The sequence below is a fragment of the Sorex araneus genome, chromosome 5 (assembly GCF_027595985.1).
Source record: "Sorex araneus isolate mSorAra2 chromosome 5, mSorAra2.pri, whole genome shotgun sequence".
Taxonomy (NCBI): Eukaryota; Metazoa; Chordata; class Mammalia; order Eulipotyphla; family Soricidae; genus Sorex; species Sorex araneus.
The window spans coordinates 9,395,524-9,415,548 of NC_073306.1; the positions used below are offsets into that span (position 1 = coordinate 9,395,524).

The 20,025-nt window shown below is 42.0% G+C and overlaps 1 protein-coding gene across 7 annotated transcripts in view; it reads right to left on the reverse strand.

The window, feature by feature from the left end:
- Positions 1–20,025, reverse strand: part of MIER1 (MIER1 transcriptional regulator) — a 60,752-nt gene that overhangs the window by 37,286 nt on the left and 3,441 nt on the right. For 2 of the 7 annotated variants that reach the window (XM_004607087.3, XM_055140829.1), the window contains exons 3-5: positions 19,363–19,439; positions 8,685–8,709; positions 3,633–3,778 (exon numbers count right to left, since the gene is read on the reverse strand). In XM_004607087.3, the coding sequence (XP_004607144.1) occupies positions 3,633–3,778; positions 8,685–8,709; positions 19,363–19,422 (231 nt within the window). In that variant the 5' untranslated portion in view covers positions 19,423–19,439. Of the gene's footprint in view, positions 1–3,632; positions 3,779–8,684; positions 8,710–17,955; positions 18,111–19,362; positions 19,440–20,025 lie in introns of those variants that run through there. The other 5 variants (XM_004607085.2, XM_055140833.1, XM_055140830.1 and 2 more) reach the window with 4 other exon arrangements.

Consider the following 20,025-nt stretch of genomic DNA (forward strand, 5'->3'; position numbering starts at 1 on the left):
CTGGGCTCTATAGGGTGTATTTGGGTGTACACGTGTGTGTGTGCGTGTGCGTGTGTGTGTGTGTGTGTGTGTGTGTGTGTGTTTGTGTGTGTGAGATATGTATTTTTATGACTTCTGAAAAAGTTCATGGGGCTGGAGAGATAGTCAAGCAGACAGGGCGCTTGCCTTGCATGTATCCAATCCAGGTTCCATTCTCCGGCACACCACATGGTCAGTCCCCTGTGCCCCACCAACAGTGATTCCTGAGCACAGCACGGAGAGCACAGATCCAGGAGTCAGCCCTAAGCACTGCCAGGTGTGGCTCAAAACAAACAGTAAGTACTTAAAAAAAACTGTTGTCCCGTTGCTCATCGATTTGCTCAAGCAGGCACCAGTAACGTCTCCATTGTGAGACTTGTTGTTACTGTTTTTGGCATATCGAATATGCCACGAGGAGCTTGCCAGGCAAATGTCTGAGGAGGAGGAGGAGGTGCTGAAAGGTGGTATTATGTACAAAACACTATTAGCAATAGTAGTATAAATCACATTGCAAAAATACATACATATATATTAATAAATATAATAAACAAAACAAAATCAAAAGTGACTCTTGGAGAAGACTGATGGGTGGGAGGCAAATGGAGGTGGGGTGGAGGGAAAGTGAACAACTTGGAAATTAGGAAACACTGCATGCCCGAAACCCAATCACGAATAACATTGTAATTTCAATATGAGAAAGTTTAAAAATAATAAAAAATGCTTACTATTAGATCAAAGTATATATGTATATACAAATATATACATATTCTATCATGTCTCTGCTTAGTTATTTTTATTTTTGGGCCATACCCAGCTGTGCTCAGCGGACCACATGTGTTGCTGAAGACAAAACCTGAGCTGGCAGTGTTCAAGGAAAGCACCCCAGCCCGCTCCCTTAATTGAAACTATGTGAGAATTACACTACATTTCTCATTCGCCCATATCTAGAGATGACTTTCTGCCATTTGTTCCTGACAATTTAGATATGATCAAGAAATGGTATTTTATAAAATAATTATTTCCATATCGGGGAAAAAAACTAAAGGCAGACTAAAACACGGCTGACAGAACACTAGGACTTGTCAGTTACCCATTTAAGACAATCCTTCAATGCTTGTTTTTGTAAAAAATTTTTATCAGGTATGAAAGGTATTTCCCAAATTTCAATCATAATTTCGCTGCTTTCTCTTCCTTTCTATATCCTTTAAAAATACTTCTATTTTAAAAAATTTTTTCCTAAGGAAGGTTCGTCTGAAAGGAAATTATGAGATGTAAGATACTGGTAGAAAGAAGAGAAACAGAAAGACAATGGCATTTCCAAAACTTTAGCAGGGTTCATTATTAATTGCATGCTAATTAAATCTAATAACCATTTTCTGAAATAGAAAACAATAAGCATACTATCTCATATGCTATTATAACCTGAACTTTATCATCTACTTATACTGAAAATCACTTAACTAATGTAGAATACGGTAAGATGGAAAATTTAAGATTTTTCTCCTTTAAAATTTCACAGATGAGTTATTCAGAAGAAAATGTACTTAAATAATAGAAGTTTCTGAGACATACATGCATATAATTGAGAACAGTGGCCTTTCCATTTCATAAATATATAAAGTGACTATGATTGATAGTTAAATTGTTTCTTTGAATGTTCATCTATTACCTGAATCATCCAAGGAAATTATCCCTATTGAACGGTTTTCTAGCAACTTCTGAAGTATAGTTTGGATTCCAGCTTCTTCATATGTTTTTCTTTAGTCACTCTTAAAAAGCTTCAAGTAACAACTGTATACATCACTGCCACTAAGATCAATTCTGGTGTAAAAGAATTTCTTCTTATTTAACAAAGTCACTGAAGGATTTTAAAGAGAAAATCAAAAAAACTACATTTTGGAAAAACCATTGTGACTGTTAAGCAAACATACTGGAGGGAAAAGTGGTAAAAGAACTAGAGAACAATTAGGAAGCTACACAATGGCCTGTGCTGGAAATGATGGTGGCCTGGACGAAAAGGTGGCAGAGAGCATGTGTCCCACTCCTCTGCAGAGATATTTTGTGGGTAGAAATAAAACTGGATATTCGGAATGAAGAAAGATGACAACATGGCTTCTCACGGAGGCAACAGGGTAAATACTACTGCCATACATTTAACAACAAAGACAAAAAAAAAAAAAAGGAAGGGCATGGTAAGAAGGGGAAGAAAAAACATGTATCAATAGCTCAGCTCTGGACATTTTAAAACCTAGTGCTATCTTGCTTCAGGTATCTGAAGTAGCAATGTCCAAAAGGTGGCTAAACAAAACTGGAGAAGGACACAGGTTAATACTAGAAAAATGAACTAAAGCGTACTCAGCATACACATGGCAAGGAAACAGATCAGATCAAACTGTCTAGTTTAGCAATACTCAAATAGAGATTTAAGTCCCCTTAACTAGCGATTCTGATTCAGTATGCCCGAGGAAAAGTTTTTCTGTGACTAGACTCTGAAGCAGCTGATCCTGAGAAGAACCTACAGAGCTTCAGATGTAGAGACAAAAGAAAAGGAAGCCTAATACTAGGAGTCAGGAAGTCCCAACATCTTAAATCTTGGGTGAGAAATATCTGAATAGAAGAGGAAGAGAAAGACAGTGTGTATACTCTAGAATCCAAGTAAAAGAGAGCAAACTGCTGAAGACTGCTGACAGTGAAGAGAAGACTGACCGAGGGACTTAACAATGGAAGTCACTGGCCATCTTGGTAAGAGGGGGAAGAACCAATCTGGACTTTATGAAGTAAATAAGTGTTCGTGAGGGAGGATAATCTAAGAAATTTTGCTTTCAGTGACAGAGTGCAAATCTCACATGTATGAGATTCTGGGTTCAATCCCTGGCACCAGAAAGAGAAGAAAATGAGACCAAGAGTTTGAAAAAGAACACTGTTGGCGTTGGAGAGAAGAAAATAAGAGCTGGAGCAACTGGTGGTTGTGTGGAAGGTACAAAGGTATGCAGAAAGGAACAGGTTTCTTCGGTATTTACAGTGCACCTTTCCCCATGTAGGTGTTGGAATAGAAAGATACTACCTGAACTTTATTTCACATAACATAGCTATCATCTTTGTTTGTTTTGGCCATATCAGGTTATGCTTAGGGATCATTTTTGTCTTCTCAGGGTTATGTGGTGCTGGGATTTAACTTTGGTTTGTCACATGTGAAGCAAGGCCTGTATCCGCTATGCTGTACAATTTCTCGGGTCTCCTTCTCTCTTTTTTTAAATGCCCTTGAGAGCCAGAGAAATAGCTTAACAGGCTACAGTACATGCTCTGCACGCAGGAGGCCTGGTTCCAACCTTAATGCCACAAGGGCCCCCCATCCCTAACATGCAGCTGGGAGCAGATCCTGGGCACTGCCACAAATAAAAAACTACATAAAATGTCTTTGTTTCAATCTTTAAGTATCCTATCTATGACTACAAAGAATTTTTCAGTATGAATGATTGTATGAAACCAATTTAAAAACAACCCCCCCAGAGGTAAACAACAATAAAAAACCCATACGTAGAGAACCAGTTTCAAGTGTTTCCTCTCTCCACAAAAAGTTTAACTACTTCATCCTCTAACTTATTGTTATTTACCCTTGCAAGATCCTCTATTTCAGAACTGAAGTTTGTTTCTCCTTCCATCATTTCTTCCTCTTCTAATGTTCGTTCATCATCAAAATCATGAACCAGCATGTCAGCTGATGGATCAAATTCATGGTCATCTGATGTTGCTGAACCTCCTGGTAAAGAATATTTTAAAAAGTTTGGTAAACCAAATGAAGTGTATCTGATAAAAAATGATTTAATGTATATGCTTTCTAAAGCTAAATATAAATCAAAGTACCAGGGAAATCTATGCACGATAAGTATGATTTTCTAAAATTCTTGTACTTACTCATAATTCCCCCAAGTAAAGGATTATTTTCCCTGTCTCACCTCTATATATTGTTACAAGCACAAAAAGACTAATGGTGGGGCTGGAGCGATAGCACAGCGGGTAGGGCGTTTGCCTTGCTTGTGGCCGACCTGGGTTCCATTCCCAGCATCCCATACGGTCCCCCTAGCACTGCCAGGAGTAATTCCCGAGTGCAAGAACCAGGCATACCCCCCCCCCCCCCCCGTATTGCTGGCTGTGACCCAAAAAAGCAAAAGCAAAAGCAAAAAAAGACTAATGGTAAATAAAAGGCATGTACAAGTTTTTTTTTTTTTTTCAAGTAGTATGTACTACTACTCATTTTAAAAGGACTGTAGCTGCACAGCTGGGGATGTACTCAGTGGCAGAGTACTCGCCATATATAGTGAATGTGACATTCTAGATTCAATCCCCAGCACCACAAAATAGTAAGATAGAACTTGCAATCTTCTAAACAAAATTCTGAATATACAATCTAATAAAAATATAGCTATTCAATTATTCTTCAATTAGCAGAAAATATACTCTTCATATTTAGGTAGCATTCCTTAACTCAGTAGATCCTGATCAGAAATAAAACACAAGGGAAACACTTACTAAAACTGCAAATAAATCTCTATGAAAGGCACCGATAATAATTTAGTAGATACTCATATTTAAATCCAATACATTTTAGACAGGTGGATGGAGAACCCAGGGTAATAATAGACTGCAAGTATGGGACATAAATTTCTGTAAAATATTCCCACATTTGCCAACTGCCAAATCCAAACTTAATTTTGCAAAAGTACTGTTTAATGAGCAAATGAGTTAATTAACATAAAAACCAATTAGCATTTTTTCCTTCATCGGTTTAAACAGTTAAGAAAAGTAGCCCAAAATATCTACTCTTCCATTTCAGTCCAGCAATTCTTCTCTTAATTCTAAGTAAAACAAAGAACTCTGAGTTCTTTTCCTCTTGAAAAACCATTCTATTAAAGAGAAAAAAAGCAGTCAAAACTCAGGTCTTTGTCACATCCTACAATTTCAATATTAAAAATGATTTTGTGCTTACTATGTACTGGCTACAGGATCAAGCACTTCATTTATCTCCATCTCATTTAACCTCCGCTTACTCTCCAAACAGTACTATGAAGAAAACAAAAGCCTGAGGCTCAGAACTTACTCAGTACGTTTAAACTCAGGGCAAGTAGGGACATAAAAGAATGGGATCTGAATCCTAGACCTATTTCCAGATCCTGTCTTAAGTAACACTTAAAGAGGGCCTATGCTTGAAAAATGAGTGAACTGCAAATCAACTCAGACGGCAAAGTACTTAGCAAGAGTATACGCTTTGAGAAACATGACGTTATACAAAGTATTATATATAACTGCTAACAGGAATCACCCATGAAGGATTACATCAGGGTCATAGTATCAAAGTTTTTAATTAGGCTTACTCCTGGTTTTCACTCAGGGATCATTCCTGGTGGGCTGGGGGACCCAGGATGCTAAAGATTGACCCCAGGGCAGCAGCATTCAAGGCAAACACTCTTCCCACTTTACTATCTCTGGTCCCATATTATCAAAGTTTTAACAACTTATGAGATAAAAATATTTAGAATAGTCTGTTAATTGAATTCCCTTAAAAGTTATGAAAAGGATGGTATAAACTTCCAAGAACACCTTATTCTGTTTGATTAGTCATAAGGGCTTCATTAAGAACATAAGCCTAAGAACCACGAATCCAACTGCAGCTTTGGGGTTCTGATTATTAGCATTTCCTTCTGTGTTTTAAATGAAAAATTCCAAGAACTTTTCAGTTCACCCACCCAGAAATCTTCTAGGATGGAGCTTCTTACACTTTTTCCACTCAAAATTCCTTTTCACCCAAGAAATTTTTACATGATCCTGGATATATAGGAATATAAAAGAGGTATACAAATCAAACATTTCTGATAAGGAAATCTGTTAAATATTTTTAATTGATCTTTTTCTTTTACAAATTGCACATTCAGTTATATGATCTCATATATTACTGCAACCCACAGTTGAAGAAACTTGGTTCTTGGACTCTTAGTAATCAATAATTATGTATTCCTACAGTTGCCACTATACTTTTTTCCTTCCTTGTAGACAAGAACTTAAAAGAGCCTAAGGCTACCATTCTGCATACTGTTATCCCAATGATAATATAATTCCTACTGGATACAAATGCTGTCAAAAATAGCTGTTTTCCAAATATACTCTTGCCAACTAAAAAATTAAACTCATACCAGTATATAGAACATCAACTGTTGCACGACTTACCTGAGATACCCTACTTTTGTCATTATCTGCAAAGTCAATTATACGTAAAGTTTTGCCACATTACCCTCCTGCTATCAGAAAAATAGGACATGTGAACCTTTTCTACCCTCTTGCTAGATATCTTTTCTCCACTTTAGATGGTGTACTTTTATCTATATTTCAATTTTCTTCTTGCACTAATTTGATTTTTTATTAGGGTGAGGGGATAAAACATCCCCCAAATAAGTCATTAGGAATAGAGATTCTAAATCATTGTATACACAAGTATTATTTCAGCGTGAAGGTAATTGCACTGCTTTAACATATAATTCCATCCATTAAAAAATTACTAAAATGGTAGAAAAGGCTTAAAAAATAAATTTCATTTTATCTTGTGCACTCATTTAATCCTTTTACTGTCTTTCCTGAAATCCTCACTTTTACTGGTTACTATTATTAAAGATACTGCATAATCACTATGACTGCTTAATTTTCATGCCCTGTATTTTCAGCTTAAAACTGGTTTTAACCTTAAAAAAAAAAACCAGCATAAAATCTACAATAACTGAGTGGTGAGATATAGTGCCTTCACAATGGTTTTCATTGGCAGAGATAAATCACTAAACCTAGTCACATGACTAGGCATCAAGTACAAGGGCCTTTCATCAGTTAAATCAAAAGCTTTTTTCACATGAAGCTCTTCTAATTTTTCCCATAAACTTTTATCATGGCCTCCAATTAGCATTAGTTAATAAGAAAAAACACTGCTTTAGGCCTAAGACTGACAGTAAATGCTATCTGCTTTCAAAGGTCTTTCGTAGGGACCAGAAAGATAGTACAGCAAGTAGGGCATTTGCCCTGCACGGGGAAGATGGGAAAAGGGGGAGCAGGTCCACCCAGGTTCAATCCCCAGCATCCCATAGGGTCCCCTGAGCACCACCAGGAATAATTCCTGAGTGGAGAGCCAGAAGTAATCCCTGAGCATCGTCAGGTGTGATCCCAAATTAAAAACAAAAACAAAATAACCCAAGAGATGTATTTCTTAGTCTAGAAATAACCTTTAAAAGGTTCATCCTGGGGCCAGAGGGATAGTACAAGGGTTAAGGTATTTCCCTTGCACACAAACAATACTGGTTCAAGTCCCTGGCACACATATTGTGCCAGAGTATCACCAAACACGAACTCTGAGGAAAGAACCAAGAACAAGCCCTGAGCACCCACCATATGTAGCCCAATTCTCCCCACCACATAAAAGGAGTGGGGGGAAAAGTTTGTATATTCTTAAGTATTTCAACAAGCTTTATGTCTAATGTTTAAATCATAGAAAGGGGATCACTTACATAACCTACAAGTCTCATTAATATATCATACTTGTGAGAAGTTTTCAAATAAAACATCCCATGCCACAGAGCTAGCTCCTTTCTACTCTTGAGTTATCCTGGACAGTTCTGAAACTGTTCCCTGCACTGCATGTAGAGGAAGTCCTAGGCCTGTCTCCAAAAGTCCTGAACGACTAGCACCTCTTTCCCGATTCCAAATCATTTCCTGCCACACAGGAATGCTGCAGCCAATGGTGTGATTCCTCTGACCATGTGACCTGAGAAGCACAAATCCACATTTTATACAAAATATTTGAAATGGGGGGAGGGGAGCCAGGAGCCACTCCCAGTGATATCCGGCCCAGTGGGCTTAGGGTTCAATGCCCAGGCCAGGCAATGCAGAACCGCTCAGCTCAGTGATGGTGTGGGACGCCAGGGCACCCTGAGCATTATAGGTGATCAATCAGGTCTTTGTACACCCAAGGGGCACGCCCTTTGTCTCCCTGGCTCCCAGATACTTTGTCATTGAGATCACTACAATTAGTCAAACAATCTTTTTACTAGACAATAATTAGTCCAAAGAACACAGACTTGCAACTTCTAAGTCAGAGGTGGAGGAAAAAGACTCTGAGGGCCAGAGCGATAGTACAGTGAGTAGGACACTTTCGTTGCATGTGCCTGACCTGGCATCCCATCTGGTCTGCCAAGCACGGCTAACAGTAATTCCTAAGAGCAGAGACAGGAGGAACCCCTGAGCATCACAGGTGTGGCCCTACTCCCCCAAAACAAAACTCTGCTCTTCTATTCATTTCAATTCAGGTACGTCTAGGCAGTAAATGATCTCTGTTTACAAAATTTACTTCATATATACAGAGCTCAAACAGAAACAACAAACAATGAAGTCAAGAAACAGATATGGCAAATCATTAAAAAAACAAGAGAACACACAAACAATGATGAGGCTGAAATAATAGCAGCCTCACCTGGACCTTCAAAGGCGGTCAAACATTTCTTTTTCCCCCAAAAGAAAGCATTCAGAAGAAAAGCACATCAGATGATAGTCTAACACCCTTAACCTCTATTTATGCAACTAAGAGAATATATGCTTATCAAATAGATATTATTAAAAACATGGGAACTACTTACCTGGACTTGAAGATTCAACAGATGGCTGAAGGATTAGGGGGAGAGGGAGAAAAGAAGAAAATTAGCATCTGATAATAAATCCTTACAAAAATTACCACTAAGTTTAAATGTATGCATTATCTAAGACAAATTTCCAATTCAAAAAAAAATTCCTAAATTTTCAAACAAACAAAAAAAGTAACGTGTAATTCAGGTCTTAAGGGAATTCCTAATATAGGTGGTTAAGACCTTACATAACAATTTTCTGAAGTATTGTTTATCAACATAGGAAAAATTCTGCAACTGGATGCTCTAAAATGGTCTCTGGCTTACAATGTGTGAGGGAAGGTGGAAACAAGATTAAGTAAAACCCATGTTGCAAGAAAGCAGAAGGGGGAAATTAAAAATTTAAGCAGCAAACAATATATCAGGTAAACTTTAACATACTCCCACCCTATTTTTTGATGCTAGGGACTGGAACCCTCACACACAAAAAACAACCACTGAGCTGACCCCCACCCATACTTTTAAAGTCATAGAGTTAGCAACCTAGCAAAGTCATCTAGAAAAGAAACTGTATGGATGGTCACACACACACACAAATTCCTAATTATAACGCTCCTACGGGATCATTCTATCTCTCAGAAATTTAACCACAAGCACTTAGAAAATTTGAGGTAAAATTGTTAACAACTAATTTTAGTAAGTATTACCACTTGACCATTTGTGGCTGGCTGTATTTCTTCTTCTTCTTTTTTTTTTTTTTTGGCTTTTTGGGTCACACCCAGCGATGCTCAGGGCTGACTCCTGGCTCTGCACTCAGGAATTACCCCTGGCAGTGCTCGGGGGACCATATGGGATGCTGGGAATCGAACCCAGGTCGGCCGAGTGCAAGGCAAACCCCCTACCCGCTGTACTATTGTTCCAGCCCCTGTATTTCATCTTAATCCAGATCATTCACAATTATAAATAAGTCATCTACAAACACAATCCTATGCAACAAATTCAGTCAAGACTTCAAAAGATGCTTCAATGACAAACTTCCTAACGAAACCATGCCAGTTCACTAGGAGCTGTCTCTGTCGTGTTCATCTGAAGTCAGACACGCTAGAAGCCAAGAGGAGAGAGTTCAAGCAGCTCCTCCTTTCAAGGAGGCCAACAGGTAAGAATGAGGAAAATACTCATTTATTTTTTTTTTCAAAGCCACACATCTGAAGCAAGTCCTTCTAAGGTGCTAACAGCCATTTTGCAAAAAGGGGCTGGGGCAGAGGGATCGAGGGGCACGTTCTGCACGTGGGAGCTCCAGGTTCAATCACAAGCACCCCCAGGAGCGCCCTAAGTACTAGTGGCATGTCCCCAAACGTAAACAAGCAAACTATCAGCCTCTTCACGTGTCGATCCTAGTCTAGGTCAGTCACAGACTAGTGTCAGTCAGAGCAGGCAGGAACAAAGTTGGAAACCACCGGTGTAGAGTCCAGGGACACTAAGTTCTCCGAGGAATACTTTCTTCCAGGGTCCCGTTTTACTCCCTTCTGATTCCTCTAGAAGACTGTCTTACTCCAACACAGGGCTGAGGTGTTCCGGGAGATTTCCAAATCTCATCGCTGTGGTTAAGAGTCACTCTGCCAGAACAGGGTCAATACCAGGCTGCTTCCAAGTCCCGCTCCTGAACGGCAAGCCGGAGAGCAGGGTTCCATGGAGAGAGCAACGGAACCATGAGAACTGTTTCCAGGGCCAGAGCCAGGGGTTGGAGTGCTGGTCCTGCCGGCTGCTGAGCTTCCCTGGGGACTCCCCAGCCCTTGCAGGCCCCCAACATCACGGGAGCAGCACTGCTTCCCGCCCCCAACTGCTCCTAGCTTGCTTAACAACTTTTGGGCAAAGAAACCCAATTCTGGCTCAAAATGGACTTAACCACTACACAAATTACACAGCAAATCAATGCTTTGAAATATTAATCTCCTTTTATTTCACGAAGCTATACCTCACTTCCTAAGTTTAAGCAGTCTACAGCAACGTGAATGAGCCTTTTCATTTGATCCCACTCCAAGCAGCCGCACAATGCTGTCTTTCCTTCTCACACTATGAAAGAGATAGGCAAGGCCTCAACAAGAAAAACAGCATTTCTTTCAAATTAGAGACTTAACAAAAATTGTTCTTTGAGCATTTAAAGCTTTTAAATATTATGGTGATTATTTCTGTTTAGTCTTCAAATAAAAAGGGCTTCTGATTAAAAATAAGTTACTCTAAGCAAGAATAAAATATATATATTTTCTGATAAATCCTAGCACTAATAATAATAGATACTGAACTGTGCATGGAGTTTGTATATTTTATAGTAAAAGAGCTCAGAAAGCACTAAACACTACTAAATAACATACTGATTGCTGTTTTATTAGTAAATAGTTACTGCTTTATAGAGTGCTAAGAAAGACCCAAATGTTCCCTATTCATTAAGATAGTCAATGTTTAGAGAACTGAAATCATTTATAAGTATAGCTGACATAGAGTAGAATCCCAGGGTTTCAAAACAGCATTTATGGTGCTATTACGTCAGATATGCTGGAATGTTTCAAGAACTCTTTCAAAATGATTTGGCTGATGATATGTTTAGATTAAAAGAGGGGGAGGGGGAACTAGGGATGGTCTAGCTACAATCACACATCTTCAGTATTTTGTCCAAATAAATTTCCATTGTACGGGTTTGGAGAGGGTGGGAGTGAGACAGATTCTTGAAAGTTAACTACAACCAATTAAAAGTTCCTGGAAAATTCACATTTGAAAATAATTTATACTGTAAACATTACTCTGCCCAAATGACAATACAACTACTTCAAAATAAGTTACTAACATAATACAGGAGATTTCAGCGTAGACAAGAACACTTTAAATTTAGAAACTTAAGGGAAGAACATTACCTGCTTATCTTCATATAGTCTTACATATTTTCAAATGCCAAAAGCTCCTTGATCGTGATCATGAATTTGGCAATAAAACCTGCCCCATCTACCTCATTTTATTTTATTTTTTATTATTTTTTCCCCCATCTACCTCATTTTAGAGCCTGACATCTTGAGCTCGGTGCACATGCAACGGAAGCCAAGCCCTGATTTCTTCTCTAGCTCCCAGCAAAATAAACTACCCTGTGGGAATAATTTTCCCTCTTTTCTCCCCATCCCTTTTCTTTTAAAATGGTTTTTCGAGGGCCAGAAAGACCGTCCAGAGGGAAGGCACTTGCTTTGCATGCAGCAGAGCCAGTTTGATCCTGGCACCACCACCTCCGGTCCCCCAAGCAACAGGGGTGATTCCCGAGCGCAGAGCTGGGAGAAGACCCTGGCTGGGCACCTCCAGGTGTGACCCCAAATCCAAATCAGTAAAACAAACAAACAAAAAAACCACACAAAGACAAAAATGTAGCATTCATTAACTGAGCTGTTCATTGCAAAAAGGGGAAAAAAAATTTCAAGTCCATTAATCATTTAACATCATTCTTCCAAGCAATGAACACTATTTATGTTGAGTTGACTGAGAAAAAAATGCTTAATGCATATACATCTCTTAAAACAAAACGAATAAAGGAGGGACTAAATAGGCTTGAATACATAATACATGAATACATAAAAAAATAAAGAATTGTTCCTCAAGAGGCCTCTATATGAACTGTTAACTGTTTTCTCTAAAAAATAAAATGGATTGGGGAGAGAAGATATTGCATGTGTTCTATTAAGTCATCTCCTCAACTCAAATGTTTTTAAAAAAGAAAATCTAAAGATTATATGTAAGATTGTGAGCAATTTTCATTTTCTGCCTTTACTTAAAAATACCTAAAATCTTGTGCTATAATTTGTTTGGTTTTGGGTTTTTTCACTTTTGGCCTGGCTACTCCGGGTAGCGCTGAGGGCTCACTCCAGGCTCTGCACTCACTGGCCAATCCTGGTGGGGCTTGGGAGACCACGTGCAATGCCAGGGATTGAACCAGTGCCGTCCCAGCTGTTCTATCTCTGGTTGCAACTACGTACTATAATTTTTTTGAACTGAAAATTTTGAAAAGTTATTAAGTATTCTCTCAGATACACAAAATCATTTTACCTAAGATGGAAAATAGCACTAAGCAAACAAGACAGCATTATAAGTAGGCTGTCACATTAAAAAATGAACTCTATTAACTTTTATAGCAACTTCTACATGTAACTTAACCCACTAATAAGATTTAGTTCATCAAGCTGCAAACAGCAGTAACATATGCGTCAAATTTGTCCAAATTGTTTTTTCTAGTCCACAAACCAGAACACTATCAGCTGAGAGGGTAAACAATCCACTTAGCTATCTAAAATATTACTATTTATAAAAATAGGATCATAAAAACACAATGTAACCATTACTCTTATCCAGACAATCAATGGCCTATTTCCAATGAGGGTAACTCTTTGGACTAATTTTTCCCTTCAAAGTTACACCGTTTATTTATTATCTATTTTGCAGACAAGAAATCAGAGACTAGATGAGTAAGATGGAGGAGAGAGAGAGAGAGAGAGAGAGAGAGAGAGAGAGAGAGAGAGAGAGAGAGAGAGAGAGAGAGAGAGAGGCCAGGAAGGAATGAGAGGCCCAGCTCCAGAGCGGTGAGGGAAGGGACTGTGCCAAGAGCTTACCAACACTCTTTTTCCATACTAAATTAAATCACTTCATTTTACCCTTATCCTGAGGGAATGTAGGGCATAAAAAAGGTTAAGAACATCCAAGGTTAAAATTAGCAAGTTTACTACGGTAGTAAAAATTTGCAGGATGGACCGCTGCTATTAGGGGAATTCAGAAGCCTAGGATCCAGTCTTAATTGTGCCACCAACTACAAGTCCTAGAACAAACTGCAAAAACCCTGCGCTCATGTTTCATTTTCTCTACGATACACAGATCTAGATTTCTTCAAGTTTCAAGTTCCTTTGAGGTATGTCCTTTAATTATGATCACTCGAAAAATAACACACTAAAGAATACTGCGTCAGAGAGAGCGCACGGGGATTAAGGTGCTTCCCTTGCACTCGGTCAACCTGGGTTTGATCCCGACACGGCATATGGTCCTCCAGCACCCCCAGGAACGATCCCTGAGCACAGAGCAGTGAGTGAGTCCTGGGTGTGGCCCAAAAGAAAAAATTTCTCTTGGCTAACAGATTTGGACATGTTAAATAGATTCTTCTGAATTTATTTCTCAAATCTCGGACAATGGGGGAAATGGCCTAAAAGTGCAACGATTTGGAGGGCACTAAATGATAAACTTCCTATCGATATAAGGGTAATGGAAGTCATTTCTCACTAAGTCAAAAAGAATAGGTCCTAAGGAAGGAGTGAGCGATGAACAGTTTAACCACTGCAGTGAATTTTGAAACCATTTGCAAATCTTTTAAAATATACTGGGACTTCATGCAAAAAAAAAATTCTATATATAGCTGATTACTTTTTATAAAAGATATGCTTAAGTTTCAATGGCAGGTTTTATTTTCTAACTAACTGAAACACTGGGTCGGCTCACTATAATTAATGAAAAGTAATTCACATCTCTACTTCACCCACCAATCTTTCCTGCCTTATCAAGCACTCTTGACACTTAGTTCCTCTGAATTAAGCTTTTTTAGAACGCATGCGCTGGCATTCCCAACTACTTTGGATAAAATCTTAGTTACTGAGCTATCTCCTGAATATGAAGAAAAAAAATTACCAGTATAAGATTTATTTTCGACACAATTTCGTTGCAGTGGAACAAGTTTTGCTAAAGCATAATACCGTAAGTTAATACTATCAAAAGTAATAGTTTGGATCTCTGATTTCCTTGGGGGAAAAAAAAATCCCACAAAATCTAAATACACTAAAAAATGGCTGTGCAAGGAATTTGTTTCTAAGAGAAATGAATGGCTAGATTAGAAAATGAATAGTTTTGCATCAACTCTGGAAATATTAAAGCACTTAAAACACGGAAAAACAAGCCCATTAAAATTTCTTCTACTTGTATGACAGCAAAATGGCCTCGGTCAAATACAGGTATTGTGCTATGTTGCAGATTTTTGGGTTTTCTCCCCTTGAAAAGGAAGTCTTTTATGTATTTACAAACATCGATATCAAAGACAAATTGTTCCTTCCCAAAGGTCCTTATATACCACATTCCATATAAAACCCAAAGGATCAACTATTTCTTCATCTTTTCCTCTGCCTTCATACAACTGTGACTACCATGTAATTTCCCTTCCGCTAAGTATGACAAGGAAAATCTCCTTTAGAAAGCTGATAACTAATTTTAAGGGGTAATAAGCAAAGAAAAATATTACTGAAGAGTATTAAAAAGGGAGCAAATTCTACTCCTAAGCACACAATGTTTTTAATGTTTATCACTATTTGAAGAACCACTAAATGTATCCTTTCTATAATGGATTAAGAATAAAAAGTATGAAAAATTACTATACTCTGTTCATATCTAAAGAAATTTGCATTTAGAATTATTTCCCTGGAAAAACAAGGTCAGGGGCAGTCTCCTGTGTAGGAAACAACAAAACCCCCAGAAGCCTAATACCTACATTTTCTCTGGAGACAAGCTTCTTCAATAACCCGTTTTCCCCTCAGATTTATCAAACGAATGCATATTATTGCTGTGTGCTAAATGTTATTTTGCTGGTTAGTTACAATCCTCAGGCCTACTTAGCCAAAATTCCAAGAGCGCAGAATCAGAATTATTTCAGCACATGCTTTATAGAGAGAATAAATCTACTGAGAGCTCACACAAAAGCAAGTAAAAGCACATTATTAAACAAGCATTTCCCCATTTAAATTTTAAAAATGTCTATAATCATCCTAACTACTAACAAAATATTGAAATCTAGATATCCTAAATTTTACTTTTTACGTCTCTACATGTTCTAGAGGGCACAGAGGAAGATTTCCCCACTCTTCCTCCAGATTTACTATAAATAAAATCATCTACAAGTCATTAAAGAACAGAAAAGGTGCGTTTTTTAGTGTACCAGGTCACTAAAAGGACTGGAAACACAATTCATGTTTTTTCTTTCCAAAATCGACTTTCTACAGGCCTTTCCCCAGAACCTGAGCTGTTGTCCAAGGGAGAGGGGAAGATCTGTTAGGAAAAAAATAAAATGCCCACTCACAAGTGCTAGAAAATGACGAATGACACAAACACTGCTTTTGTGCCCTGTCAATAATGCAGCCACAGGGAATATCAATGTCTTTTCCTTTCCTATCCAGTTTTCAGTAACCTGAAATTGTCTGGAACGGAACAATTTCGGCTCGATTTCCAACGGGCCGCTCCTGCAGTCAGTCAACTCTTCCCCCACAGTGGCTGAGCCTTGAAATATGCCCCAGAACCTCGCGGCCGACCCACCGTGAGCACCAGCGGGGAAGGAATGACATCACCCGCGGGAGGCACACAGCGAGCTGTCTACTGGGCAGTCACTGGGAGGAGGAGCCACCCGGACCCGGCGAGGGACGAGCCCCTCCGCTCTGCACGCAGGAAGGGCCGCTCAGGAACCTCCCGAGCCGCTCTGCGACCCCCTGGGACGGCCCATAAGCCCGACCCCCGACCCCCGACGAACAGAAAGAAAGCGGGACACGAAAGAAATCTCTCTCGAACTCCTGGGCCCTGGGCTACAATTCTTTAAACCAAGATGCAAAGAAAAAAAAAAAACACCCAAAAAGGACTTCAATCTAGAATCTAAATTTCGTTTTAAACCAGAAATATGAAGGGGAGGGGGGAACACTATGGTAGGCAACAGTCCAACGACGCCTGTGACATCTCGTCTCCCTTTCTAACAGCAAAGACTCTGGGGCGTACAGGAAGCAGTTTCCGCAAGAAGAGGAGCACGGGGGCACCCACCCGAGAAAGTTTCGCTCCCTCCACTCCCGAGGTGCAGGAAAAGGGGCCGCCAGGGAGCATCTCCTCACCTAGCCGTCCTTCTCCATCCCACGGCGACCGTGGGCCAGACGAAAGCCCTCAGCACCGACTTCAACAAGTAACAAAGACCAAAAAAAGAAAAAAGAAAAAAAAAAAAACGGGGGTGGGGGACGGGAGGGCAAATAAAACGTTCTGCACTTCCGGAATCTGTTTCTTGGGTGCCTCGGGAGACCATAAAAACGGTCCTTCACACGGAGGAGAAACGCTTCAGCACTACTTAGGAGCTGCTTACTCCCGAGGACATGCAAAACTCTGAAAATATTTCCAGGGCTGGGGGGGAGGGGGGCCGAGAGGGTGCGACGGGGGGGGGGGGGGAGGGGGGGTCGGGAATAGAAAATTCTCCCGAAGGTAATACAAGGTTGTGAACTGAAAAACAAAACAACCCCCAACCCTCCCCCCCCCCCTCTAAAGTCTCCAGGCTTCCAAGTCAGAAGCAAAACTCCCAACCTCCAGTTGCAGGCACTGAGAACGAACCCGTCCTCACAGTTTAACAGCCCACCGATGGGGGGGGGGCCGCGGGGGGGTCCAGGCCTCGGATACACAGTTACCACCCGAGAAAGGGGGTGGGGGTAGAGGCGTTTTTCTGGGCAGGGGCCGGAGGTGGGCAGGGAAGGACCCCGACCCGGAGTGCGCGTACTGGGGTGTGTTAGATCCCAACAGGTAGCCCAAAACTGGAAAGGGGGGGGGACGCAGCCAAGAGGGGGGAGGATAGAACTCCACGGGGGGGGGGCGAGACTCCCCCAGGTCCTGAGGGCTGGCTGGCCGGAGGGTCCCTTCGCCACGCAGCTTTCAAGGGGGGGGCCGAGGTGGGGAGGGGATGCCGCGGAGCCCCCCCCAGACCCCCCAAGCCCCCAGCGTCCCCCGTCCCCGCCCGCGCCCGGGCCGTCCCGCCGGGTGTCAGCGGCGCGGGCGGGGACGGGGACGCGGAAGGGCGCAACAGCATCTCGGCGAGGCGGCCGCGGCGGCGGCGAAGAAACTTCGCCAGAAGAGGAAGCGCCCGCGCCCCGCGCGCCCGCTCCCGGGGGGCGCCCCGCGCCGGCCGCCCCAACTTGCAGCCCCGGGTCCCGGGCCCCGCTGGCGCGCACCGGCCCGCAGCCCCCCCCGGCCCCCCCCCAGCCTGGCGCCGGCCCCCCCCCCCCGAAGTGGCCCCCGCGCGCGCCGCCACCGCCACCACCGCCTCAGGGCCCCCCGCGCCCGGCCCGACTTGAAGTTCCAGCCCGCCCCGAGCGGCGCGGCCCGCGGCCGACAACAGGTGGGCAGCGGCGCCGACGGGGCTGGGCCTCCCGGGCCCGGCCCGCTCCGCCCCGGCCAGGGCCCCGGGACGGGGAGGGGGAGCTCGCTCCCTTACCTCCGCCATGTTTGCCGTACTGACGGGTCACATCTCCGCGGCGGCCGCGGCTGGGTCACGGCCAGAACCCGGATGTGGGAATCGGCAACGGGACTCCCGCCGGCGCCGGCGCCGCCGCCGCCGCCGCCGCCGCCGCCGCTGCCGCCTCGGCGGGAACGCGCAGGAGCCGCCCGCGCGCGCCCACCCACCACACCCCACTCCGCCCCCTCGCGGCGCCCGGCCGAGCGCGACTGGAGGGAAAGGCCGGCGCGCGCGCGCAGCCCCGCGGCCGCCCTCCCCGGGAGGAGCCGAGGGGGCGGAGTCGGGGCGGCGGCGATGGGGGGGGGGGGCTGCGGGGCGCCCCGGCGGCGCCTCTCCGCACTCCCGGCCTGCACGGCCCCCCGCGGAGGTTCGGGCTCGTTGCAGGCCGAGGAACGTGCCACCCACCCCGGAGGGGCCGAGTCCCCCAGACAGGAGCAGACAGGAGCGAGCGCCGGGAAGGAAGAAATGACAAATGACGTTGGACCGTGCAGCCCCCCCCCTTCCGAAGGGCTCTATGGGGATGCACTTGCAAAGCAGTCTCCCCGCCCCCCCCCTAGAATTCGTCCTCCCCGTCTATAGTCACGCCCGACCAGGAAAGCCCACGGTCCCTGCAGAAGTGTAAGAAGAGGACTGTTAGGCTGCACGCCCCAGCTCTCATTTGCTCGTCCTGGCACACTTTCTGGGATGCCAACAGAGTTGGGCACTCGAGAAAACGCTAGGATGTCAACTAGCGGAAGGCTGGCTCTTTGACGGGTTGTAATGATCTCTGACTTGACAGCAAGGGAGAACCTGCTTATTTGCAATGCCTGAAAATGCCTGCAAGTTGAGAGATCTTAATGTATTGGCCTCGAACTGCCAACTGGCCTTGATGCCAATTTTGATGACTGCCAGAGCCAATGATTGCAAAATAACAAACATGTTTCACGTCCATTACTAAGGCAGATACTCAATAATGCCAAGGTGGTATTAAAGCGTTTACTAACAGATTTTACTAAACCAGGGCTTGCGTCTTATTTCAAAAAGGACCTGTTTTCTTGTTCTTGACTGTTCAAGCCTTCCTCTCAATGCAATTTCAAAAATGACTATCAAAATCAACCATTTAAATGAGAATTATTCATTTCCTCCAGCAAGGTGTTTGCACGACAATGTATCACACATATGTGCATGTACACAATTTTAAACTCAATACTCAATTTACAATGCAATATGGAGGAGGCAGTATTTTTCAGTTACTTGTAGTTCCTTAACATTCTAAACTCATCAACCAGTTTCCTAATTCCAAAAATTCAACAATAACTTGAAATTCTTATGTCCCAATAATAATTTGTGCATGAATAAACTGCATTTACAGGTATATGAAGTAGCTGCTAAGTGAAAGGACATTACCTGGTAATTTGACAGGAAAAGAGTCCACAGACAGTCTGTAAACCAATTAAACATAAACATCTGATGCACATTTTCTACTGAAAGAAAAGCAAGGGAAAGAAGAGAAAGGAAAACTTTAAGGTTCCCAAGTCTACAAACAATTTTTACCATTAACTGTACGGTATAGTATTTTCATTTTATTTTTCAGAATACTTCATATAAAGGTGCTTCTCAGGACGCCTTGAGGGGCATAAATATTTTAGCATAGTCATACAGTTCTGTTGGGATTACCTTAGTCCTTTGGACTTGTGATTAAACTGACTTTTTAAAAAGTCAGTTTGTATTTAAATAGTTTTCATTTTGGAATGAAATGAGAATGATGAAACTAGCTGAAGGCAAAGAATCATGAATGTGCAAAGATCTGAGGTGGGTTAAAAAATTATTTTTTTCCATGGGTCTAAAGGTGAAAACTCAGATTTTATAATACTCTGAAGATAGGGAGGCCTTTTCCACAATAAAAACCTAACACTAAAGTTAGGTGGTCCTTAAAAGAAACATTTTTTAAGTTGCCAAAATGCAAACTACAGAAATAACTTGCTTGCTTAAACGCATTTAGTCCTTGATTATTTAATTCAAAAATCCCAGTTGTGATAAAAATTTATGGAATAACAATCCCTTAACCTA